We start from the raw sequence: 26110 nt of genomic DNA, 5'->3' as shown, positions 1-26110 counted from the left end.
TTCTAAAGCAAAGCGATGGAAAGAACATGTTTGCCTTCTCGGTCGATGTCAAAGACCTTTACTATTCTTTGCCGAAAAACGGATTATTACAGTGCGTTGAAAGATGTATTGAGAACGCTGGCCCCATTGCTCCAGAATTCAGTGGGAGTGAGTGTTGGGGGTTTTTTGGAGCTATTAAGTACATATCTCAATTCTACGTTTGTAAAGTGGGCCGACGATCTGTTTTTGCAGAAACAAGGAATATGTATTGGGTCCAGCGTAGCTCCTTTGTTAAGTGACCTGTTTTTAGCTGAATGTGACAGAAGGCTTTTAGCCTGCCTTGAAGACGTAGGAGTGTTAAAAGTTTTTCGTTTTGTGGACGATTTTTTAATCTTCTTAGACACCACTGCAATCACCCTCAATGAGGCGGTAGAAAAGGTTTTAGATCATTTCAAGTGTAGCCTATCTCCTCTTGTAGTCACGCATGAAATGCCAGAGAACCGTAGCATACGCTTTCTCGATATCAGGTCAACTTTTCTAGAAGACCACACTTGCTAGATTTATCATCCCAGGGATGGAAAAATGCCCTTACCCTTCAGTTCCGCGCACTCAAAGCTTATAAAAAGAAACATAGCTCGTTTAGGGTTTCTTAACTGTACAAAGAAGTCTTGTGAACATGCAATCGAAGAAAGCCTTCTCCTGCAGTCCAACAAATTGCAAGATGTGGGTTGTCCGTTACACCTGCTGGTTTCTGTGGCGGAAGGACTTGTCAAAAAGAAAAAATGGGAAGCCAAGTGCCAGGACGAGCCGGAAGAGACAAGAGCGAATAAGAAATTTGCAGTCATTCCTTATAAACATAAGATTTCACACAATCTCAAAAAAATTGGTAACAGGGCAAACGTTGACGTGGTGTCCTCTGCCCCAAATAAGCTGATGTCATTATGTAAGCAAAGTACTTTAGGAAACCAAAGAAAAACTGGTTGCATAATCAGGCATCAAAAGCCGTTTGTGAGATGCAAAGAAGGTGTTGTTTATAAAGTGCCCTTATCATGTGGAAAATACTATATAGGCCAAACGGGACGATGCCTGAACGAGCGGTTGAGCGAGCATGACTACGTTGTGAACAACAAAAAAGGGAGCACATGAGCATTCATTGTTTAAAGTAAGCACTCGTGTTGTCTGCCTTAGTCTGTGTCCTTGTGTTTTTGCGCTTTTACGTTCAGAACAAAGTCAGAGCCGTGCATGAAATGGATCGAAGTAGATAACTAAACTGGAAAAAAAACATACATAGGTCCGATAGTAATACACACCCACACACACACTCATAAAAGCTGGAGGACCCTTTTCACCTTAAGCACTTCAGAACAGCCTGCTTAAACCATCGTCATTGCCATTCATTTTCCCTTTCTTATACCTCACAGAGAAGTTGTACTCCTGAAGGATGAGGCTCCACCGCAGCAAGCGTCCGTTCTTTTGAGACATCTGCCTCAGCCACGTGAGTGGGCAGTGATCCGTCTCAAAAATGAATTTTGATCAGTATAGGTAGCATGACAGTTTTTGTGCTGCCCAGACTAAGCATGCGCATTCTTTTTCTGAGGCGCTGTAAGCTTCCTCCCTTAGCGTCAGTTTCCGGATTGCGTAGAGGATGGGATGCTCTTCGTTGTCTTTTCCGACCTGACTCAATACAACGCCCATCCCCCTATCACTCGCATCGCACTGAACTACAAACTCTTTTGTATAGTCAGGCGTCCGCAATACGGGCCGTGAAATGAGTACTTTCTTGAGCTCTTGAAAGGCGCTCTCCTTTGCTTCATCCCAAAAAACCCTTTCGGGCTCTCCCTTTCGTAACGCATCTGTCAATGGACTCGCTGGTTGAGAATAGCGAGGAATGTACCTCTGATAATACCCAACAAGCCCCAGAGAGGCTTATGAAGCGCCTTATTCCTGTGACAGCTTGTTGACCAAATTGATGGCGAATATCTACATAGTCCAAGGTTCGACGGAACACCGTCTGGTCAGGGCGAAGCATGATTTATTCACAAATGAAAATTGGGTCACTGACCAAGTCGAAAGATGAAAAATGAATAAGGCGCTTCATAAGCCTCTCTGCACGCCTAGCAGCCTTCAGCACCCACTTGCGCTTCAGCCTGGAGTGCAAATCGAACAACGTGACCCCAAGATCACTGAAGCTTCGTCGACCTGTGAACACCGCCTTTGGACGCCACGTCGTGACGAATGCAGAGCGACAGCTTGTACAAGCCCGCATCGATGAATGTAAGTGCACCTTGAAGCGCCTACAACAGGAGGCTTTCTTCGCGAAGCGGCAACTAGAGTTCCGCATGCCAGAAATCTACGCGGAGGTACAACTAGCTGCCAACCAAGAAGCGAGGCGCACAACAGAAAAGCACGAAGTTTCGCAAAGAAGCAAACTATGCACTTTGCTTGGGGAAAAAAGGAACGAGTCTAGAGGACCAGTCTTCAAGGTTAAAAACTTGTCGTCGTACACCGTGAGTGCCACCGAAGAAATGGTACTAAGCCGAGGCTTGAATTTCAATCAGGGGAAGCCGCCGGATACGCGGAAGATGATTTGCGCTGTGGAAAGAGCCATTAGTCTTCTTGATAAAGACGTACAAGAAGATGTCAGAATGAATGCGATCGGTGTTCTTAAATGAATGCGGAAACAGCACCATGAGCACATTCTTTCCGAAGGTGAACGGAAGGCCCTCGAGTCGCTGAGAAAGAAGGAAGATATTGCAATTCTGCCCGCAGACAAAGGAAATGTGACTGTTGTGCTTGACCGGTATGCGTACCACTCAAAAATGTCAGAGATGCTCGAGGACGCGACAACCTACTGCAAGCTCAGTAAGGACCCTACGTCCAAAATACAGTCCCGCTTGCAAGTGATCCTGTCTGACATATTCAGTGGTCTTCCGCCTTCTCAAAGAAAACGGTACTACAGGCTTCTTTGCACTAACGGATCCGCTCCGGCAATATATGGCTTGCCGAAAATTCACAAAAGTAGTACTCCGCTAAGGCCAATCGTGGATTTCACCAGGTCGCCTCTTTTCCGTCTATCCGGTTATCTGCACAAAGTGTTGGCTCCGTTGGTGGGACAAACAGCGACGCACATCAAGAATTCGCAAGACTTTATTGAAAAAGTCAAGGATGTCGTCCTCGAAGAAAGCGATGTGCTCGTGTCCTTTGATGTACGTTCCCTGTTCACAAGTGTCCCGGTCGATCTTGCTGTGGAAACCTGCAAGGAGCTCATAAAAAGCGACCCCTCATTTCCCGATCGCACGCCGTTGAACGTCAGCGAGATCAGCGAATTGCTTCATTTCTGCTTAGCCAATACGTATTTTTCTTACAACGGCACAGTGTACAAGCAGATCTTCGGAACCGCAATGGGAGCGTCCATTTCAGTCACGGCTGCCAACCTGACAATGGAGTCTATTGAACAGAAAGCCCTGAACGCGTTCACACATCGTCCAAAGGTGTTTCTGAGGTATGTTGATGACTGCTTTTGCATTTTAAACAAGCAGCACATTCACAGCTTCCTTGAACACCTGAATGCCGTAGAGCCATCCATAAATTTCACTTTGGAAGAGGAAGCGAACGGCATGATCCCGTTCTTGGATGTGCTCGTCAAACGTGATGCGCATCGGTTAGCCTTCAGTGTCTTCCGAAAAGCAACGCACACGGGGAGATACCTGGATTTTGATTCCGCTCATCCTACGGCTCACAAGCGTTCAGTGGTTGCGTCACTTGTCAACCGTGCTAAAAACATCTGTTCCGACCCGGTCAGCCTTGGCAACGAGATGAAGCTTATACAGCACGATCTTGAGCGAAACGGCTACCCTAGAAATTTTACCAGCAAAGTCACGAAGAAAGCCACCTACACACGAGGAGCACAACAGCTGACAAAAAAGATAAAACGTGCTGCGATTCCCTACGTGCGTCAGATCAGCGAGGCCCTTTCTAGGATTTTCCGTAAACACGAAGTGCACATTGCACACGTGCCAACTAGCAAACTGCGAGCCGATGTGGTCAACGTGAAGGACCCGCTACCACGTGCCAAGTTCCCTGGCGTTGTTTATAGGATCCCTTGCAGCAACTGCCCCTCCGTCTACATTGGGGAAACCGGGAACTTCCAGCGGAGCATGAAGGAGCATCAGGGCGACGTCAGAAACAAGCGCGCAGCAAAAAATGCAGTTGCAGAGCACGTGCTGTCCACTGGCCACGAGATTGGCTGGGATGAGGTGGAAATCTTGGCGACGGAAAGAAACCTATCTGCAAGACTTCATCTAGAATCCCTAATCATCCAGACAACGGCCAACACGCTAAACAAGAATCAGGGCACGCTACATCCTATCTACGTGAAAAGATTGCAGAAGATTCTGAAGCGTATATAACCATTCCTTCTTCTGTGACAGCCTCATTGTGAACAAGGGCCCCGTATGGGACCCGAAACGTCATTTTTCATCTTTCGACTTGGTCAGTGACCCAATTTTCATTTGTGAATAAATAATCATAGGGGAAGTGTAATCACTTTCAGTTGGTTCGATTACCCCGATTTCGAGCATTCGCTTATTCTCCGTCTCCAAGATCTGCCGTTGACGTGGTGACACTCGATAAGCTTTTGACTTGATTGGTTCGGAGGAGGTCAGCTCGATCTTGTGAGTGATCAGGTCAGTTTTCCCTGGCCGACTGCTAAACATCGCTTTGAATTCCCCCAAAAGACCCTTAAGTTCATCTACCTGTTCCTCTTTCAGAACATCAGCCCTCGCAGAGCGCGCAAGAATGTCCTGGACGCTGCAATTCACATCGCGGTCTGTTGCTAACTAAGGTAGATCAGAATGTACTTACTCGGGTGCGTTTAACATCATATTTACCACCTCCTCCCTGCCTACATAAGGTTTCATCAAATTGCAGTGGTAGATGGTAACCTCATTTCTCTTGCCGGGTTTTTTCAGGACGTAGTTTGTTTCTGACAGCCTGTGCTGAACTTCCACCGGACCCTCCCACTGCACTTCCATTTTGTTTTCTGATTTCCCGACTCGTTGACATGCGTCACACGACTTCACGTACCGCTCCACGTCTTTGAAGCACCCTGGCCAGTAGTACTCCATTAAAAGTCGCTCTTTCGTTTTCTTGATCCCCAAGTGTCCCGACCAGCTGTTCCCATGACACAATCTCAGAAGGTCCGCCCGGTATTTTTCCGGAATCACCAGCTGATCAAAACGTCTTGCCTTTGCGATCTCTGTAGTGCCTGTACCGCAGTCCGCCTTTTCCGAGTATCGTGATGTTACGCCTCGCTATGCCCTTTTCCGCGGTAGCATGCAGGCGCCTCAAACTAGGGTCATTCTTTTGCTCTGCTTTCAGCATATCCCTGTCTATTTCCAATAGCCGCTCAAAACTGCGCGAAGTCGGGGCCAATATTGACGCTCCGACGGGCTCTATTTCCTGCGGTTCGCTTGGCGCCGCAGCTGCTTCGATGTCGCCTGATCTAGCGACAACCTCGAACCCTTGTTCAGCCACTAGGTTTGGCTCCATGATTTCAGGTTCCGCTCCGATTTCTGCTTCTCCCTGTCCCAGGTCCTGTGTTAACTGAGCGGCGGGCTGGCGGGTTTTAGAGCGCGTTAGTGCCTGCACTTTTCCTTCTCCAAAGATCTGCCCTCGCTCACGCAACAGCCGGTCAGACCGGTTTGAGAACAGATAAGGATATTCCAGTGGAACTGTTTTCGAGACGGCTGCCTCCGTCACCAGGTTTCCAAACGGACCTGAAATTTCAACCCTTGCCATAGGTAAGCAAACACTGTGCTCCCCCAACACCTGTTTAATCCACGTTACTCCTCTCGTGAAATCCTCAGACGTAACATAGTATGGGTGCACTACATCCATCGTAGCCGCACTGTCCCTGAGCACCTTACAAGGCTTGCCATTTACCTCTAACTCATGAAGGTAGGGGAGAAGCAGTTCTAGGTTTTCATCACTACCGTTTACGTACGTGGACACCAATCATTGGTTTCTACATCTTGCAGCGATGTGCCCAGTTTCTTGGCAGTTATAACACCGCAACGGTTGCCTGGCCTTGAACTCCTTTTTCCCCGCCTTTTCTACCACTTCGTCCTTCGTTTGACTGCCGCTCTTCTCTGGAGCCTTTTCGGTGACTTTTTTTTTGTTACACCCTGCCCCACGTTTCCATTTAGAGCCGGCCGTCTAGAAGAAAAATCCTTTCTTGAGGTAGTTCCTCTTTCTGACTGGCCTTCCTCCGCAGTCGCCTTTCTCCGCGTCGAGAATTCGTCTGCGATTTGAGCTGCTCGCTCTACTGTCTCTACCTTTTCTTTGTCCTGCACCCATAGTTTTACGGACGGTGGAATGCTGCGGAAAAACTGCTCCAGACAGACGCACTCAACTACCTTGTCCCTGCTTTCGTACACGCCTGCCCCCTTAAGCCACTTTACAAGGTTGCTTTTCAATGTGTACGCAAACTCCGCATAATCCTCATTGCTTTTTTTTGTTGCCTCCCTAAAACGCTGCCGAAATGCCTCATCTGAAAGGCGGTATTTCTTCAGTAGAGCAGATTTCACCTTTTCATAATTTTCCGCATTCTGTTCGCTGAGCCTGGCGATCACATTAGCCGCCTCGAACGGTAAAAGACCTAGCAGGCGTTGTGACCACAAATTTTCTGCGATTTTGCTCTTTTGACACGCCCTTTCATAGTTGATTAGATACAGACCGATGTCTTCGCCCATCTTGTAGGGATACATTCAATTGTCTGTACGGTGAGACTCTACCCTGTTTAATCTGTCACTAATGCTTTCTCCCCCGTTTTGGGCTGCCAGACGCTGGCTTTCGAGTTGGAGCCCCATCATTTTCAATTGTATCTGATCTGCGGCTTGCTTTCCTTTTCTTTCATCCTCTGCTTTCTATTTTTTCATCCTCTGTTTTGTTTTTTTCATCCTCTGCTTTCTTTCTTCGCCGTTCTAGCTCTTTCTTAGCCTTTTCCCACGCAATTTGCATCTCTTCTTCGTCCGCATCGCTATTATTGATTGCTTTTATGATTTCCCCTTTCCTCATTCCTTCCTCCACTTCCACATCCAACTCATCACACATCAGCAACAGCTCTTACCTATCAACTTTCTTGAAGTCCATGATCGTTGCCCCAAATGGTGGCTTTGCCCACTCGCTAATGTTCTATGTTTCTGTGCAAACTACACTGTGCTACAGACACCCGATTACCAGCAGTTCAAACTTTTTACCCAGAGTTTAAAGCCTGGTGAATCATAGAACAAAGACAAAGCACTCACCCGTGTATGCAGAACGATGTCACCTGGTCCATCCCAAGCGCTGCCAACCAGTTGTTGAAGGTGGGGATCGGGGTCGCTTCTCGACACAACCTCGGTCAAGATGACGCCCGCTCCGTCCAGGACAGGAGTGCCGCTGAGTGAAGGATTCGTTAGTGGAGGAAGAAGACTTGGTTTATTTTACATATTTACAAGCTTTTGAGTTCTGAAGTGAGCTGCTTCAACTGCATCTGCAGTCCAGTTTTATACACTGCGTCTTCCCTAGATTCCCCAGGTAGGGGACGCCCTCACCGTGGTGGGTGTGGACAAAACTTTCTCTGTCACACACAGACACCTCCGCACACATGGACACGCCTCTGGCATCAGTTGAGCCCGAGGGAGAGGGTTGTGCGGCCAGGACCTTGTCAGGCTGGCAGGCGACGTCAGGTGGTCGGCCCGCTCTCCGCCGGTCGGTGAACTTCGAAGAAACCGAGGCGCAGCCCCGCCGGGAGATAATCCCCAGTGGTTCTGCCATTAGCGATGGCCGTCGAAGCCTGCAGACAAGCCACTGTGGCGATCCGTTCCCACGCTGGTGCTGTGCCCGTGAGGCCAGGGGTAGTCGAGTCGGTGGAGACGTCGCGGAAAATCGGAAGACAGCCGGAACCACTTCGCGGCCCGTGGCAGCGACTGCTTAAAGGGATTTTCGCAGAACCCTGCTCCCCACCTGTCTCACGCAGCAACGACCGGGCGAGCGTGGTAAGTGCACCCCGCAGACACCTGGCGAGAGATTCTGTCTTGGTGGCAATCCACGAGACATGCTGGCGCCAATCCTAATACCAGCTGGCGGCCATTCCTAATACCGTGCAGTAGGCGTAGTCACGCTGGCGATTACGATGATGATGATGCAATGTGCCGAGATGCCCTTTCACAGTTTGGTACACATTGGAATGTATCTCTTTAGGCGTTCATTGATCACTTTCCCGTCTAGCCCAAGAATTGCTTGCCGCAAGATAATGGACAGCCTAGACTGCACCTTCTTGACATGCGAGGAACTGATTGTCCTGCTCTATGGTGCGACCTTGTGGAATTCATTCTGTGTTAACTTTTTGCACATCTTTGCGGGCTTTTCTGGAGCCGTAAAAAACAACTGTCACGTGAACTCGATTGCGTATCTCTTTTAGCCTGTCTGATGAACGGTGAATTTAGGGAGCAACTGTTTTCTTTCCTTCTTCTTTAAAGGTTGTGCCAGTTCCTCCTTGTTTGTGTTTTACCTACTTAGGATCGCTTCTGATACAGAGGCAAGCAGCTGCTTGGGATAGCCAGCCTTCACAACACGACCGGTTTGGGGATCGAAACTTTCTTTTATACAGTGAATACAGGATTTACTTAGCGCATTGTTATAGTGTGACTCAGCCACGGCACGTTTAACCAGTTTGATGCGGCGAAGCAAACGTAAGGAATGACTTATTGCGTCGCGGCTCGTACGACCAGTAAGTGTGATTTGGCTAGAATCTAAGTGTTATGGCGAGAAATCTACTCATATCTTTTGCAACTGCTTCATTAGTTAGTGTGAGAGAAGGGAGGCAATGAACAAAAATTTATTTTGATATGTGGCAGGTGCGTCAAAATCACTGTCATTTGAGTTTAATGCGAAAAGAAAGTCGTCGAGATATCGAAAATCCTGCAAAACCTTTCGCCTTCTTATTGTCTTCAGAGCTCCCTATCCATTTCCCCTAATAACAGGTCACTAAGCACGGATGCAACGCGTGACCCGATGCAAACTCCTTGTTCTTGCAAGTAAAACTCACCAATGTACCAATGTATGGCAGCCATGACGTAGTTTCATTTCAAAATGAGGGTAGCATCAAATTGCATCAGGTAATGCAATTCACCCTTACTTAGTGACCTGTTAATTGTGGGAAAGGGTTGAGATCTCCTACGGCAATTTTAAGGGTCAAAGAGTTTGCAGGGACTTCGATATATTGACAATTTTCTTGTCATGTTAAACACCAGTGTCAATGGTTTTGACGCAGGCTTCCCACAAATGAAAGGCACAGTGCTTTCGTTCAGTGCTTTCGTTCAATGCTTTCATCTGCTGACATTAACTATTGGAGTGCCTGAAAAGTGCCTGGAAGCTCCGATTATGGCCAAATCACTGGTCCTAGTCCTAAAAGCCGCAAAGAATTAAGCCATTGCTACTGTTTGTTTAGTCGCATTCAAAGCTGGTTAAAAGTGCCGTGGCTAAGACATGCTAAAACAATTCGCTAAGTAAATCCTTTACTAACTGTATTCAAAAAAGTTTCGATCACCAAACCGGTCGTCTTGTGAAGGCGGATTATCCCAAGCCGCTGTTTGTCACTCTATCAGAAGCGATCCTAAGTAGGTAAAGCAGAAACAAGGAGGAACTGGCAGGACCCTTAAAGAAAAATAGAGGAAAACAGTTTCTTCCTACATTCAAGATTTTACGCACAAACTAAAAAGACAGGCAATGCAGCCCACGTGATAGTTATTTTTGCGGCTCCCGAAAAGCATGCAAAGATGCGCAAATAAGTTAACACAGAATTCAGTCCACAAGGGTACACCGCAAAGTACGAGAATAAGTTCGTCGCATGTCAAGAAGGTGTCGTCTACGCCACGCCATTATTCAGTGGCAGGCAATACGTGGGTCATACGGGACGGTGTATTAAGGAACGCCCTAAAGAGCACAATAACGATGTGTACCAGACTGCGAGAAGGCATATCGCCATACATAGCAGCGATTGCAAAACTAAACTTTGGCACCTACGCTTCACACAAAGGTATTAAGCAGGCAGAGTAATAAAGTAAGGCGCAAAATTATTGAGGCCGCACACACCGCAGAGTCGAAATACGCATGCGTTAGCAGCTCCTGCATAGTGTTATGTATATTTTCCTCGTTTTTCATGCGTTTGAAAGTGTGTGAATCGTCATTACGTTTTTCTTTTTGCTGTTGTTTGCAGCGTCCGATATATTTCCTCGTTCTAAACAATAAAGTTTTTGTTGCAAGTCAGCGCCTGTCCTCCTATGTCTTTCCTTTCGTCCCCGTCAAAAGTCGCGCTGTTTCGTTTGAAAAGGCATACCGACTCGAAGAAACATCAGTTCTAATGTGGTACAATGCACCTTATTTTGTCTTGGTCAACTCTTTAGTGGAATAGATTTGCAGTAAGGGGGTAATTACTCATTTTCACGCCCCGAAGCTCACCCATACGGATACAAAAATAGCTATAGAGTTTTCGAAACTGCAATAAGTGAGTAATTACTCCCTTATTACACCTTATCTGAGGTGGATATAATACCACAACACGTTAGCGCAAGATCTGCCAGTACATAAATCTGGAAGCGGAGCGAAGAACGCTGGCAGTTTTTCTTATTTCAATGACACTCTCTACTTCCCTCGTGTAGACGTAACACACATGTACGCCGACATAACAGCCAATACTGCCGCGCGGCGTGTTAAATGTACCCATGCGATGTGAAGACGACGGCCATCTTTGCTTCGGCGCGTATTGTGGAGAGGTTGGCCGAGATCTTTGCTCTGGCGACGACGTCGATACCGGCGAGAGGCTCATCGAGGAGGACGACTCTGGGATTCCCCATCACGGACAGCGCCATCGACAGCCTGCGCTTGTTGCCGCCGCTGCGCAAATCAAGCATGGCCAATACAGCCGGGCGTATCCGCTCCAGGCATATTGGTTCAGGGCAATTCTGAAGCACTGCGTAACGTGAAACAGAGCGTGCACTATTTAGTTCTGAAATATTTTGAAGCGAAAACTTCACTACACTGGGTAAATTCGATTTCGCCGTGCGTTGCCGGTTGACCTGCAAGTGAGCCAAAGGTCAAGTGTGGCTATAGGCCTCACCATATGTGGTCCACCATAGTGTCGCACCAGTTGACTGCTGACCTTTCAATTCGCCACTAGAGGGCGGCAGAATAACAGAAGCGCTCACTGGGTGACCAACCTCTTGCGATCAGCCCTTAATCTAACAGCCACCTGCTAGGACGGCTGGGTGGAAGCACCGCCTATCCAAATGTGCGGAACGCACTCAACGTTACAGATGCCAAGCCGCATCTCGTTGCCCGATACACCACAGCTTTCGCTCTCTAACCAGATACAGCGGTATTTGAACCAGAGCTAATTTTTTCTCACCTGCAGACGCTTCCACCCTTTACGAAGCCGGAAATTGCAGAGTAAAATTTTATCGCGCTCGAATAACAGGTACGCTGCTTTTTAAGAACATATTATCTGTGCAAACACTCTTCTACCCAAAGAGCTTGAGCGCAGATATTTCCGAGATGCTATGGCTCACAGAGAGTCACGGTCGAGATGTGCGTTCATGAGTCACCTGCGGCAATTTCTATGAGTTGGCGTACTTATGAAATAACAGGAGCCAGAGCAGTTCGTTCTTTGTCCCGGCTGAGGGCCACTAGTGTTGAAGCTGTTTTGTTAGCACTAAATTCAAACTTCAAACACCCGACAACGATCACTAAGCACAAGCGTGATGACGTCACTATACAATTCCCACTTGATCTACAGGATCGTGACGTTACCACCACCGTTACGTTAAACTGCTTAAGAAAAATAACCGATCGTGCTGAAAAAAAATGGTTCATCCGGGGCTTGAACTCGTGGCCCTTGGGTAAAGAGCCAAGCCCGTCGACCCGGAACCAATAAAAAGCTTGCGCAGAGGGCGATAAAAAAATCCCTTCTGTGAACTCTTCTCACCTGCCGAGCACGCTACGGAGCGGGCAACCTGTAGTTATTTAAGATTACTAATTAATGTCACCAATCTTAGTCACCATTTGACGAAGCATATGCGTGAGAGCAACCGAAATCCCTTTGGATGGATGAACTGTTTATATCAGGCGGCCGCTCATGCCACGTAACCGTGCCTCATAAAATTCCACTGTTGTCTTGAATCTATCAAGACAACAGTGGAATTTTATGAGGCACGGTTACGTGACTGGTTACTCACCAGTCAAATAACCTTCGCTTGGTCATTTCTACCTGTTGAAAATATACTTTTCCTCCGCTGTCTTTGAACCGAATGCTTTGTATGAATCAGTCTAGTTGCTTTCAACTGTCGGGTGAAGTTCTCTGCGTTGGACGTGTCGTAGTGGCGCCGGCATATTTATTTATTGATACATGCTTCTAATCCCATCCGGAATTGTTCAAGGAGACAATTACAGAAAAGAATGCATTATTTAGTAAGTAATTTTCAATTACAAAGAGAAAAGGCAAAGGTTTGCAGAACCACAAGAAGTAACTAATCTAGTAAAAATCTCTAACATGAATAAAAAGTAACAAAAAAACACAGTGATGGGCTAAATCCTCTAAATAACAGCAAAAGAACAGACATGAAGTTTCGAATGTATGCTTACAATATTAATCCTCAAGTAATACGTTGGGTGACAGTACTAGCGATTAAGAACCCAGTTTGTTGTGAATGACACACAATCTCAGGAAACGGAAGTCACATCCGGAGTTATACAAGGGTGTCTTTTGGGCCCACTTATATTTTTGTTTTATGTTAATGACATCACTGATGTTATTGAATCCCACATAAGGCTGTTTGCAGATGAATGTGTCCTCTACAGGAAAATCACTTTCGAAATAGACAAATTCACGGTTCAACAGGGTGTGGACATCTCGTCATGTGCTCAAAATGGCGTATGAAACATTTTGTATACGCAAAAAAAACAACTTCAAATTCGAACGTACACCCAAAGTAATTATTTGTTAAGCCGTGATTTAAATACGAGTATCTAGGTATGTACTGTACCCCAGGGTTAAATTGGCATTGCCATGCCGAGTATACTGTGTAGCCTAGGCCGGTCATGGATTGAGCTTTCTTCGCCGTAACACACGAAATTTCCCATCACGCTGTCGGGATCTTCTTTTTAAGATCAATGTAAGATCGATCATAGAATATACCTGCAGTTTTTGGGATCCGCGAACCTTGCAAGATAAACAAAATTAGAGCATATACAGAACATATCTGCAAGCTTTGTCACTAGAAATTACGAACGGCAATTCAGTGCTACAAGAATAAAACAAGAATTAGATTGGGAGCTGCTGAATGTAAGGCGACGAAAATTACGAGAGAAGTGATATTCATAGTGTATGCCATCCGCTGATAAAGATAGAAACAGATAGATATATCAAGCGCCCTTACTATGTCCCTAAACGTGCGGACCATCATTTAAAAGTGCGCGAAATTTCTTGCCGCACACACTTATTTAACACGTAAATTTTCTCTAAAACAATTTTAGGGTAGAAGCAGTTGACTCGCGATGTTGTGAGCGTTGTATCGAATAATGTATTCTTTTCGATGCTGATTTGAGTGTTCACCGTGGCTCTGAGAATTACTTTACTAGATGTTCATTGATTTTTAGTGTTTTGAGTATAATGAGTAGTTCACTACCATGCGGCACGGCTTCTCTTGTCTTTGGTCTGCTTTGTAATTTTTTATCCGCTCAACCTCACTCTAATGCCTGCGGGCGCTATGTGTACTGAATAAATAAATCAACACTATCCAGTAAAACAAATTAAATAAGCTGCACTCTGGGTACAAAGGTTCGTCCATAGCCGAACAGCCTAAATACAAAATTAGAACACGCAAAGTGCAGTATTGGCGACAAAAAAGCAGTTGAAGAATCTTTTGCTACTGATCTATAACTATCTGAACAGCAGCCGTAATGAATTTTAATGAAAAATTGTTGGTTTATAAAGGAGATTTACACAGTTGCTTCTGTTCGACGGGTGCGGTGCAGATTTCCTGCATGGTGTTTTCTCCCTGAAGCCATCAAAACTTAGAAGCTAGCAAATTCACTTTTGAACTACGCATGTATAAACACTGCGTGCACCTGCTGCCACAAATCACGTCACAATCCAGCCGGACACAGCAAGATACAGCCGTTTTCTTTTCCCGGAAACGCACACAGTGGGCGCAGACATATTGCGCCTAATTATTTCGAAGATTCGCCCATTCACTCCACGGAGCTAACTCAGAAACAGGAAGACCTCTATCGAAAGGACTAAAATCTCTTCCCGACATCAAGAGCACAAAGCAGCAATATCAGGAACTTACATTTCGATAAGCATCCACAAATCTCGCATCGCGCCGAGCGCTGCTTCCATTCATTCACAGAGCGCAAAGAGGAACACGGACAGGAGGGGAGACACCACAAACCACCGACTTCAACAACGTTTATTGCTGCGCGCAGCGTGTGTATATATATATATATATATATATATATATATATATATATATATATATATATATATATATATATATATATATATATATATATATATATATATATATATATATATATATATATATATATATATATATATATATATATATATTGTAGTGTGGTAGCGTTGTCGAAGAGCGTTTGGAAAATGGCGACCAGCGCGGACGAAAACTGTCACGATGACCCCAACTTTGCGGTGATCTGCTCGTTCATCTTGAATTTTGGTGAATTATGTGGCGTCAACATCTCCATCTCCGAGCTGCAGTCCATGCTCGAGGATACCAAAAATGTGGACCAGACCCTGATTGACCTGCATGTGCATCTTCTGCGGAAGGCCAACCGAAGGGTTCAGCGTGACCGCTGGGAGAAAGCGCTCATCAAGTTCTGCCACCAGGGCTCCAATGTGGACGGCTGGGAGCTGGAGCGGTTTGGCTACCGCAAGGCCAAGCTGTCCGTCAAGCTGGCAGTGCTCAAGCGGCTGATGGAACTACAGTTTGACGCCAACGGCAAGTTCAAAGCGGAGCTCAACAAACAGGAGGCAGATGTGCTGAGGCTGCAGCCCCTGGGGCGTGATGTGCGCGGCCACCTCTACTGGCTGCACCGCAATGCCCAACTCAACCTGCGCCTCTACCGCGAGCACCCCGACGATGAGCGCTCCTGGATACTCATCTCCCGGACTCGTGATGAGCTGGCGAAGCTCATCGCCGACCTCGAGGGTGGCTGTTCGGTGGTCAAGAAGGAAGAGAGCTCCTCCATGGACAGTGAGACTGGAGAGAGCAACCTCACCGAGCCAGATGCAGGCAGAGCAGAAGAAAAACCGGGGTCGGCACTGCTGGATGGTGAAAAGCCTGCAATAACAGACACAGGGCAACTGCAGTCCTTGCAGAAAGTAGAGACACACCACGAAGAAACGCTCTCCATCACCCTCTCCACCTCTGGAAGTGCAGAGCACGCTGTCCCCAGGACCACTGTGATCAAACAAGAGCCACCGGAAGAGGACCTGGCATTAGAAGTGAGCACAAAATTGGACAAAAACACTGTGGCCGCGGAGAACGAGGTTCACCAAAACATGTCTCAGAATGCTGAGATTGTTCGAGACAAGGACCCAAAGCGCTCGTCCGCCAAGCACACCACTTCTCCATTCGTGACGGTCTTCTCTATCGCCGCAATTATTTGCTTGATGGACGGAAGTGGCTTCTAGTCATCCCGCGTCATCTCCGCGCCGACATTTGTGCTGCGTACCATGGTGACCCACAATGTGCTCACGGTGGCGTATTGAAAACCTACACACGCCTACGTCTGCGATTTTACTGGCGTGGAATGTACCGCTTCGTAAGACATTTCGTGCGCGCTTGCGAATCTTGTCAACGCCGAAAAACTCCTCAGAAGTCCTCTGTTTCGTTGCAGCCGTTACCCTGCCCTGCTCGTCCGTTTGACCGCGTTGGCATAGATCTCTATGGCCCTCTTCCGACTACTCCTGCTGGAAACCGGTGGATTATTGTGGCAGTAGACCATCTGACTCGCTACACTGAAACATCACCGTTACCCTCTGCCTCTGCAAGAGACGTTGCTTTGTTCATTCTCAACAACTTGATTCTTCGCCACGGGACTCCGAAGGAACTGCTCAGTGACCGCGGACGCGTTTTCTTGTGCGACGCTCTCGAGGCCCTACTGAAAGAATGTCGCATCATTCATCGCACCGCTACTTCTTACCACCCTCAGACGAATGGCCTGACAGAACGCTTCAACCGTACTCTGAGTGACATGCTGGCCATGTACGTCAACGACGCTCATTCCAACTGGGACCACGTTCTTCCCTTCGTAACCTACGCGTACAACACTGCGATACAGACCACCACTGGATTCTCTCCCTTTTTTCTTCTTTACGGGCGCGAGCCAACCTGCACAATGGACGCGCTTTTTCCCTACCGCCCTGATGTTTCTGAATCGACGCCACTCTCGGACGCCGCCCAGTATGCAGAAGAATGCCGTCAGCTCGCTCGTTCGCTCACAAAGGAAAATCAATGGCAACAAAAACACCATCGTGACACTGGTGAGGCGCCTTCATATGCGCCCAACTCCCTGGTGTGGCTCTGGGTTCCTGCCACAACCGCCGGCCTGTCAAAGAAGCTTCTTGCTCGGTATCACGGTCCATACCGAGTGCTTCAAAAAACATCTCCTGTGAACTACGTAGTTGAGCCCGTTACGCCATCTGCGGACTTGCGTCGCCGTGGACGCGAAATAGTTCATGTGGACCGAATCAAGCCCTACTACGATCCGTCTGTCCTTTCGGCGCCATGAGTCGCCAGGATGGCTCCTTCTCTGCCCGGGGGGGAAACTGTAGTGTGGTAATCTTCATCGATATAACCACTGACATGCGTCGCGTGCTGCCGCTCTCAAGGACGAAGAAGTTGTTCGCTGCCTTGCTCTTTCGCCACGCCTGACGCTTCGCTGCGAGTCTCCCCTGAGCGGCTGGAATCATCTGGGTTCACCGAATAAACACACCCCTACAATATATATATATATATATATATATATATTTATATATATATATATGTATATAATTTTATAAGTAATTTTCTTTAAACCAATTGACTGGCTTTACAAATTAAAAAAAAAAGAATTAAAAACATTCCCCTTGCACCTTGGTTTCGGTGACTGTTGGCTTCCTTAATATATTTGCCAAACGAGCCCCTCATTTCATTTGCCGTGTCTGCTATAATATATATATATATATATATATATATATATATATATATATATATATATATATATATATATATATATATATATATATATATATATATATATATAAACCTTAACGGTCAACGCCACCGACCTAATTGGTGAAGCTCTTGCTGATCATTTTAATCACCACTTTACCAATGTCTCAAATCATTACAACTACAGCTTAACAACATTGCCCAAAATTAGCATCAGTACTCCTGAAACCATCTTCCTTCGCCCTACTGACACAACTGATGTACACAGGACATTTTTATGCTTAAAAAACAGCAAGGCCCTTGATTATGAAAACATACAAGTAAAACCAATAATGTACGCGATTGAATTTTTGTGTCCAGTACTGTCTTATATATTTAATTTATCAATAGAATCGGGTACCTTTCCTGAGGGCATGAAGCGAGCAAGTGTTGCTGCAATCTTTAAAGGTGGGAACAGAAACAAAGCAGCTAATTATCGACCGATTTCTGTATTACCTGTTTTCTCCGAAGGACTACAAAAGATCATTTACTCACGCCTAATAAATTTCTTAAATAAAACTAGGGCGCTGACCGATTGTCAGCTTGGATTTAGATAAGGTAAATCTACGGAAACGGCGCTGCTTGCAATAAAAGAAAATATACTACAGAGCATTGAAAAGGGAACATATACGCTCGGTCTTTTTGTTGATTTCAGCAAAGCTTTTGACTGTCTAGACCATAACATACTTCTTAAAAAACTCACTTCATATGGCATCCACGGAAAATCTCATGATTTCCTTAACTCGTACCTCAGCAACAGAAGCCATTGTTACTGTATTAGCAACGACCAGTCATCCTTACTTCCAATATCTTGTGGTGTACCACAGGGGAGTGTATTAGGCCCGCTTCTGTTTAACTTATACATAAATGACATAGTTCATATTGACAACAGTGTACAATTCATTATATATGCAGATGACAGTACTGTGCTTATTTCTGGTAAAGATCCCAATGCCGTTGTATCACATTGTAATGATGTACTTGAAAAATTGTCTGTCTGGTCCCAATTAATTCGCATAGAAATAAACACCCAGAAAACGAAAGCTATTTTATTCCGAGCCAGAAATAAGAAATTCATTCTATAATTTTCCCTAATGATTAAATATAAAAATATTGACCTTGTCGATACTCACAAAATTCTCGGTGTCTATTTTCCGTGCCATTTGAGTTGGGACACTCATGTCAAATATGTTGCAAGGAAAATCTCTTCAGTGACTGGAGCTATGTCGCGATGTCGTACTGTTCTGCCGCAAGAAGTTAAACTTCAGTTATATAACGTATTATTCGCAGTTTGGTGTGGGCAAGCACCAGAAGAGCAAATATTGAGAAGATAATAGTTCTCCAAAAAAGATACCTTCGCTACTTAGCCAATATTGATCATCACTCTACGACAAGACATCTCTTCGCAAAATACAAAATTATTAGTTTTGACTATCACTATGAACACCGATTGCTACATGCTTTCTATTTTTCTCAGCATGACAGCCAGAGTTTCCTTCGTTCTATGGCATTGCTGCAACCTAGAGCTACTCCTTCTTTAACTCGAATTTCCGAACCCTGGTTAGTCCCATACTTTCGCACTCAGTACAAATTGCAATCATTAAAACACAATATTCCGGTCTTATTAAATCAACACAAACAGGTAGTCTTCAAATTCCCAAAAGGGCTACGAGTACACTTTCTCAATTGTAATTGATGAGAATGTATTGATGTGATAAATCATGCAGCAGGTCTGTATTTTCTGATGCCTTTTGCTAGTCAGTGTTTGTAATTAATGTTAGCGTACTCTGCCACCAATGTCTGCTGCCATTTGTAAACGGCTCCAGGGCCCCAGTCAAGTTGTAGGCAGCAACTTTTAGCCCTGGAGACCGTCCAGTTTTCTGGTGAATAAAGAATTGAATTGAATATATATATATATATATATATATATATATATATATATATATATATATATATATATATATATATATATATATATATATATATATATATATATATATATATATATATATATATATATGCAATGACATGATACATAAAAACAATTGAACCCCTATGAACCTTGGTTTCGGTGACTGTTGGTTCCCTTTATAAGTTTGCCAAACGAGCCCCTCATTTCCTTTACCTTGTATGCTATATATATATATATATATATATATATACTTATGAAGGCAGCCAACAGTCACCGAAACCAAGGTGCATAGGAGAATGTTTTTACATTTTTTTTAATGTGTAGTGCTGATCAGTGGGATAATAATACTTCGATTAACCTATCGCTTAAAGAAAATTACTTATAAAGCAGCAGAAAAGCTGGTGAACACTCTCAAGGTTCGCTTACACCCAATAAACATAAATACCCACGAGAGCAGCAGATTGGACAGCCGTCGCCGTAGCTCAGTTGGTAGAGCACCGGACGCGATATTCGGAGGTCATGGGTTCGGATCCCACCGGCGGCATAGTTGTTTTTTCTGCTGCTTTATAAGTAATTTTCTTTAAGCGATAGGTTAATCGAAGTATTATTATCCCACTGATCAGCACTACACAATAAAAACAGCAAAAACATTCTCCTATGCACCTTGGTTTCGGTGACTGTTGGCTCCCTTCATAAGTTTATAAAACGAGCCCCTCATTTCCTTAACTTTGTCTGCTAATAGCTTAACGAGAGTCGTTCTGGCAGTCTTGATGCCATAGGTAGCATAAGAGGGCTCTCGCACAGTTTCCGCCCTCGCCGTTAGATGACGTTCCACGTCACGCTCGCGGTAATACAGGACGTGCTACGTCCGCCGTTATGGACGACGGTGGCGCTGGTGAACACTCTCAATATTCGCTTATACCCAATAAACATAAATACCCACGAGAGCAGCCGATTGGACAGCCGTCACCGTAGCTCAGTTGGTAGAGCAGCGGACGCGATATTCGGAGGCCGTGGGTTCGGATCCCACCGGCGGCAAGTTTTTTTTTCTGCTGCTTTATAAGTAATTTTCTTTAAGCGATAGGTTAATCGAAGTATTATCATTCCACTGAACAGCACTGCACAATAAAAACACAAAGTAAAAACATTCCACTATGCACCTTGGTTTCGGTGACTGTTGGCTCCCTTCATAAGTTTATCAAACGAGCCCTTCATTTCCTTAACTTTGTCTGCTAATATATATATATATATATATATATATATATATATATGCGCAACACCGCACGAGGACACACTTTCGTCGGTACAAGAAAGAAAACTTAAAGCTAAAACCTAAAAAGCAAGATGCAAACAATAGCTAAAACGCAAAACTGTGTTTTGATATTCCCAAGATACAACGCGCGTTATCACTTAACACCGATGGTGCATTGCCACAGTAATCTCCTTTTTCCTCGATCTCACCAGCCTCAGCTATCTCCCTGGCTGTTTTGCTGACATACTTTTGAAGGATTGTGGTTCTTGCCAAAAAGGGGCCACGTTCTTTGCACTGTTGGCAATCACGGCAGTGTATGCCGAGATGACGAAATGTCCCGATGACGCTGTTGCTATGCTCCATGAGCCTTTCGTAGAGACATCTGCCTGTTTGGCCATTGTAGGCTCGGCCACAGGGCAAAGGTATCGAGTACACCACGTTTTATGCGCACTCTAAAAATGACTGCCAGTGCCTAACAGTGCAGTTGCTGCTCACAGTAACGGTGGAATGCAACTTCTTGCCCGGTTTCGATAGCTTTTCTTGTGCGGAAAACACGACATTCGCATTTTTTCTCCAATCTGTGTCATCCCCACCGTAGTTTGGAACCACTTTTCTGCATTCTCTAAGCATGCTCTCGGTTACCGCCAACAAGAGTGAGCATGAGTAGCCCGAACTGCTTAACCGGGTCACCTGGATAGAGGACGCGCAATCCATTCGATATCCCCGCGATTTTCTGAGAGTATTACAAAGGCAAAACTTTACGAAATGAACGGCTGCGCAAATCAGGACACAGACAAGAAAGAGAGGTGCTTAACGGAATAAGGATTCTGGGTAGGAGTCGCGATCAGGTGGCGCGTGAAATACTTGAGGCCTTTATGATAAAAAAGAAAGGAAGAACATGTGTCAGCGACGCCTCGGTATTCCTCCGTAGAAATGAAGTTTCCTTCCTAGACCGTTTTTTGTGACGTCTTGTTCTGCGCTACTTTTCAGCCTAGCATTTCTAGCGGCCGTCTGCTGTTTGTTTAGGTGGGTTAAACTTTATTATTGGTTTTATCTTTCTTTTTCTGACTGCTTTTGCTTCATATGTTTGACTCTGCTTTTGCTACGATTGTTATTGGTTTTTACTTTTTATATTTTGTTTTTTGGTTTCTGACTGGTTTTGCTTCTCCCGTATGACTCTGCTGTTGCTACGATTGTTTGACACTGCTTTTGCTAAGAGATGGCCCTTTTTTCCGTTTTTAATTCCTTTGATCTGTTAGTCTATTCTGCAGTATATAGTCTGTTAACCTGATGTAGCGACTTTCATACCACGTGCTGGGTTCGAAGTGATAATGGGATGAGTATCATGCTTGAGCGGAACTGTTTAAATATGCCACTTTTCCATAGAATGAACAGTTGGTAGTGTGCGCATGTGGTGTCTCTTTCTTGTCTGTGTCCTGATTTGCGCAGCCGTTCATTTCGTCATGCACCAACTCGCCCCTCAGGCCGTTATTCTGTCGCAAAACTTTACAATTGCTTGTTCAACTAGTTTGTAGTGGGCTCAACCAAAGGGAAGTACGGGTTTGTTTCCTCGCCGTTCGTAAGCAATACACAAGTGGTGAGTGGGGAAAAAAATACCCAGGCCAAGAAATCTGGTGAATTTGTTCACAGCCACTTCGTGCGTCAAGATTAGTGGCTGAAGGCATTCTGAAAACAGAGACAACATATTCATCGGACATATCTTGTGCGTTGATTAAAAGAAATCTAGCCGAAAAAAGGAAAAGGGTCGATTTTTTGACGGTAAACTCAGAGCAAGGTTAATAATAGCCGCTTTTGGGTTTGAGTAGCTGGAACGCGACTAAAAGGACATAACCATGAGCCAACCTGGCTCTCGGTACGCTTAGCTGGCAGCACTGCTGGACTCTGCCACAGACGCCGGAGGAGAAGAGCAGAACAGGAAGACGATAGATAAAAGGAAGTGCAAAGGCCGAAAAGTAGAGGATTTTTTGAAATCAGTGGAAAGTAAAAAGTGCAAGGAACAAAAAGACAAGGATCACAATGGCTTCCAATCACGTACAAAACGAGAACCAGGTCGATCAAGGCAATAAAAAGCGACACACAGCGGGAGAAAACCAAAACGCGGATGCCGGGAAGAACGCACGCCGCTCTGACATGGAGCAAGAAGAATAGGGTGCAGAAGATGGACAACAGTCGAGGAACATCCTCACTAGGCTCGCGAACTTGAAAAAGGCCTCAACACTCTCGGGAGGTAATGAAGCCATCGGGAACATCTGGACGTCTCCTGACCGAGGCCATAGAACTGAAGACTCTCGCCTTAGAGTGGTCATATGCCATCGAGAAAATGAGAGGTCAACTGTAAGAAGCCGAGGCACAGGCGACCAAAACATTGCGGAAACAATTTTGAATGCCTTGAGAAAAGTATCAGCACTCTCTGGAGCTAATGAAACTATCAGAGAACATCTGGACGTGATCCTGACAGAGGTGGTAAAATTTAAGACGGTCACCTTAGAGTGTTCACACGCCAACGACCACATCAGAAGACAACTGTAAGGTGCCAGAATACAGGCGACCAAAACATTGAAAAAACAATTTGCAAAGCCTTGAGAAAGGTCTCAACACTCTGCGAAGGTAATGAAACGACCGGAGAGCATTGCACGTCATTCTGACCGATGTCGTAAAACTGATGACTCTCACCTTAGAGTGGTCACACGCAAACGAGCACATCAGAGGTCAACTGTAAGAAGCCAAGGAACAGGACACCAAAATATTGACCAAACACTTTCCATAGCAGAAAATTCAAGCGCTGCAAGTACAACTACACAGAGGGGGACATATCGCTACTCGCCACTAAAACGTTTTTATTCAGAGGTAAAAATATGTACACGAAAACCTACAAAAACCTGAGCAAGTAACGTGCTATATGTTTAAGTTTAGGCGGGAAAACGTTACAACGCGATCCTGATTCGATTTTCTAGGAACTCTCTCTCCCTACTAGAAAAGGTGATAGACGTGTCACTGACATATGAAAGCCCCGTTTTTGCTATGAGGAAGGTCTCCACTATCTCTCGCGTCACTCGATCGCATTGACGGAAAAGAACTTTGGTTTTCTTGAAAAGTGGAGTACACCCGCGGCAGCTGTGACGATGTAGCACCAGGTTGTTCGAGGTGTCACATTTGTCAAAACAATTCGCTTGCTCCATGAGTCGCACATTTAGACAACGTCCACTCTAGCCGACGTGCTCCTTACCGCATGACATGGAAGCTAGGTACACAATACCGACCTTGGAAGACACAAATGGCGACACATGAGTAACACTACATCCACTACCAAACCAACAAGTCCTACACCATACATGATTTCTCTGCGCACGCAGGATCACATATACCAGAAGTCCTTACCGCGTAATATGAGCGCCAGCCTCCATCAGGAAAGGCGGCAGGCTCGAGCGAGCTATTAAACCAAAACATACAGCAACCGCTCCAGATATTCTTTATGGCGACGTGGCAGAAAAATCTAAAGTAGGATTTTTCACGGCAGTCGCAGCCAATGAAACGGCGCAATGGCGGCCACTATACGAACTAATTCGCCTGTAGAGGCGGAAACAGCCGCCATCGCGCTTGCGCTGGCCCGCTCCACCATTGACAAAAACATAACCGAAATTTCCGCAGATTCCCAGGCCGCATACTGCCGCTACCTAAAGGGAGTGGCGACGCCTGCCACACACCGTTATTCTTAACACAGCCACCTCTCTAGACCGAACGGTTACTCTGTCGTGGATCCCTGGGCACGCCCCGATCTCCGGAAATGAGCGCGTTCATGCGCTGGCCCGAGAACTCTCCTCCCAGACCCCGAACGATCAGACGCTCAACCCTGCGCAAGAGGCCCAATCAGTCCTTTATACATATCATCTAATCACGACATTCTAGAATCTCAGCAGAATGACATTGCCACCACCCCACAGAGCCTTGTCGCCCTTATCCAACGCAGCATGGCGACAATTACAGATGTGCTGCTTTATTTCACCATACCGCCTCTTATGCTTTCGCCCCACATTTCCTCCTCATTGTAACACCTGTGGCGTGACCAGATTCACACTTTCCCACTACATTTGGGAATGTCCTTCCCCAGAGGCAATAACCCCCTATCCCCAATCCCACTAATTTTTCCTGGGAGGCTGCTATACGGAACGCTCAGCTAGAAATGGCTGGTGGATCGGGCTTTATGTGAAGCAGAAGCTTGTGGACTCCTGGAGAACTATAGGGTACAGCACTAGAAGACTTTTGTAGCGGTAGCTACATTACGGTAGCATTTCAAGCCTTCAGCGTCGCGGCGCCTGGTCGGTGGTTGCGCCGCCACCCTGCGTGTCATTTGCATGTCATTTTTCGCTGCATGTCATTTGTAGATGGCAAACAGTGTTCTTGAGAAAGTATGCTGAAGGATCGGGAGGCTTCCTTCTTGAGAGCATTGATTTGAGGTAGTAATTTCAGTTTTTTGGTCAAAAGTAATGCCTAGAAATTTTAGTTCATTTTTATAGGTAGTTAGGTTTTGTTTAGATGTAAGGTGGAGTTACATTTTAGGCCTCGCTTTAGCGAGAACAGAACGCTCGCTGTTTTCTGCGTAGGGAACTGGAATATATTTTTGCCCACTCATGTCTTTAGTTTGTTTATTGTAAACTGTATTGGTGTCTCGCATTTTGCTTCGTTGGGGAACGTGCAGACTGTTTGAAGATCATCGACAATGACCGAGTACATAATAGATTTCGGGATTTCTTCATTAATAGAATTCATCCTTAAACCACAATAATGCCTAAAATACACCCCTGAGGAACCCCGTTCTCTTGAACGAAGTTCCTGGAATGGATTGATCCTGGCGTGCTTGAAATGATCGGTGCGACAGGAAATGGTTTAAACAGTTTAACATCCTGCCGCGGATGCCAAGTTTTGCAAGGTCGCGAGTAATGTCAAACCTCAACGCTGTGACACGCTTTCTCCAGGTCGATAATCACCGCTAGGCAGTCTTGTTTGTGTATAAAAGCTTCACGGACAGTACTTTAAAGCCGAACTGGATGACGAATGATTGAGCATGCTTTTTTAAACCTACATTGATGGAGGTCAAGCATTTCGCGTGATTCAAGGACGGAAGTTAATCTTATATTGAGGACATGTGCACTTCCAAAGGATTTGGCTAAGCAACTGGTAACGGCTATCGACCTATAACTGCTAGGGGTGGTTGGTTGCTTTCCAGGTTTAAAAACGGTACAATAATAGCTTTCTTTCAAATCTCAGGTATTCTCCCTAGTAGTAACATTTTTTTTTATTTCAAAAGTGCCTCCACATCAGGCTTGGATAGATGGTCCAGCATTGAATAGTACATTTCATCAGGCCCCAAATCAGTTAGTTTTCTATCAGAGAGTACTCTATTAATTTCTGGAATTGTGATCAGACTGTTGAATTGTTCATTTGTACTGCCGCTGATTGGAAGCTTTCGTTACTCGGCTATGATTTTGTATTTTAAAAAATTGTGCGTGTAGTGTGAAGAACTCGAAATTGCAGCGAAGCGCTCCCCTAATATGTCTTCTTAGTCCCTTATACTTGTTTTTGTACCAGGTGTCAAAAGAGGAATTGTTAATGCTGAGAAGCTGCCAT

The 26110-nt window shown here is 45.5% G+C and overlaps 2 protein-coding genes across 2 annotated transcripts in view; one reads left to right on the top strand and one right to left on the bottom strand.

The window, feature by feature from the left end:
- Positions 1–10733: 10733 nt before the first annotated feature.
- LOC144123086 (uncharacterized) overlaps positions 10734–26110 on the bottom strand; it is a gene marked incomplete at its 5' end in the record, with an annotated part of 32549 nt that continues 17172 nt past the window's right edge. The window contains one exon of the mRNA XM_077655990.1: positions 10734–10917. Coding sequence (XP_077512116.1) covers positions 10734–10917 — 184 coding nt within the window. The remainder of the gene's footprint in view (positions 10918–26110) is intronic.
- Positions 14674–17967, top strand: LOC144126306 (remodeling and spacing factor 1-like). The gene is made up of 2 exons (XM_077660394.1): positions 14674–15688; positions 17956–17967. The coding sequence occupies exons 1-2, from the start codon at positions 14687–14689 to the stop codon at positions 17965–17967; spliced, it is 1014 nt and encodes a 337-aa protein (XP_077516520.1). The 5' UTR covers positions 14674–14686.

This window comes from Amblyomma americanum, chromosome 3 (assembly GCF_052857255.1).
Source record: "Amblyomma americanum isolate KBUSLIRL-KWMA chromosome 3, ASM5285725v1, whole genome shotgun sequence".
NCBI lineage: Eukaryota > Metazoa > Arthropoda > Arachnida > Ixodida > Ixodidae > Amblyomma > Amblyomma americanum.
The sequence above is the reverse complement of the archived record's forward strand: the minus strand, read 5'-3'. Positions and strand labels throughout refer to the sequence as shown.

Bases quoted from the DNA above. Each gene is read 5' to 3' on its own strand.
- LOC144126306 (XM_077660394.1), top strand. From the start codon at position 14,687: ATGGCGACCAGCGCGGACGAAAACTGTCACGATGACCCCAACTTTGCG.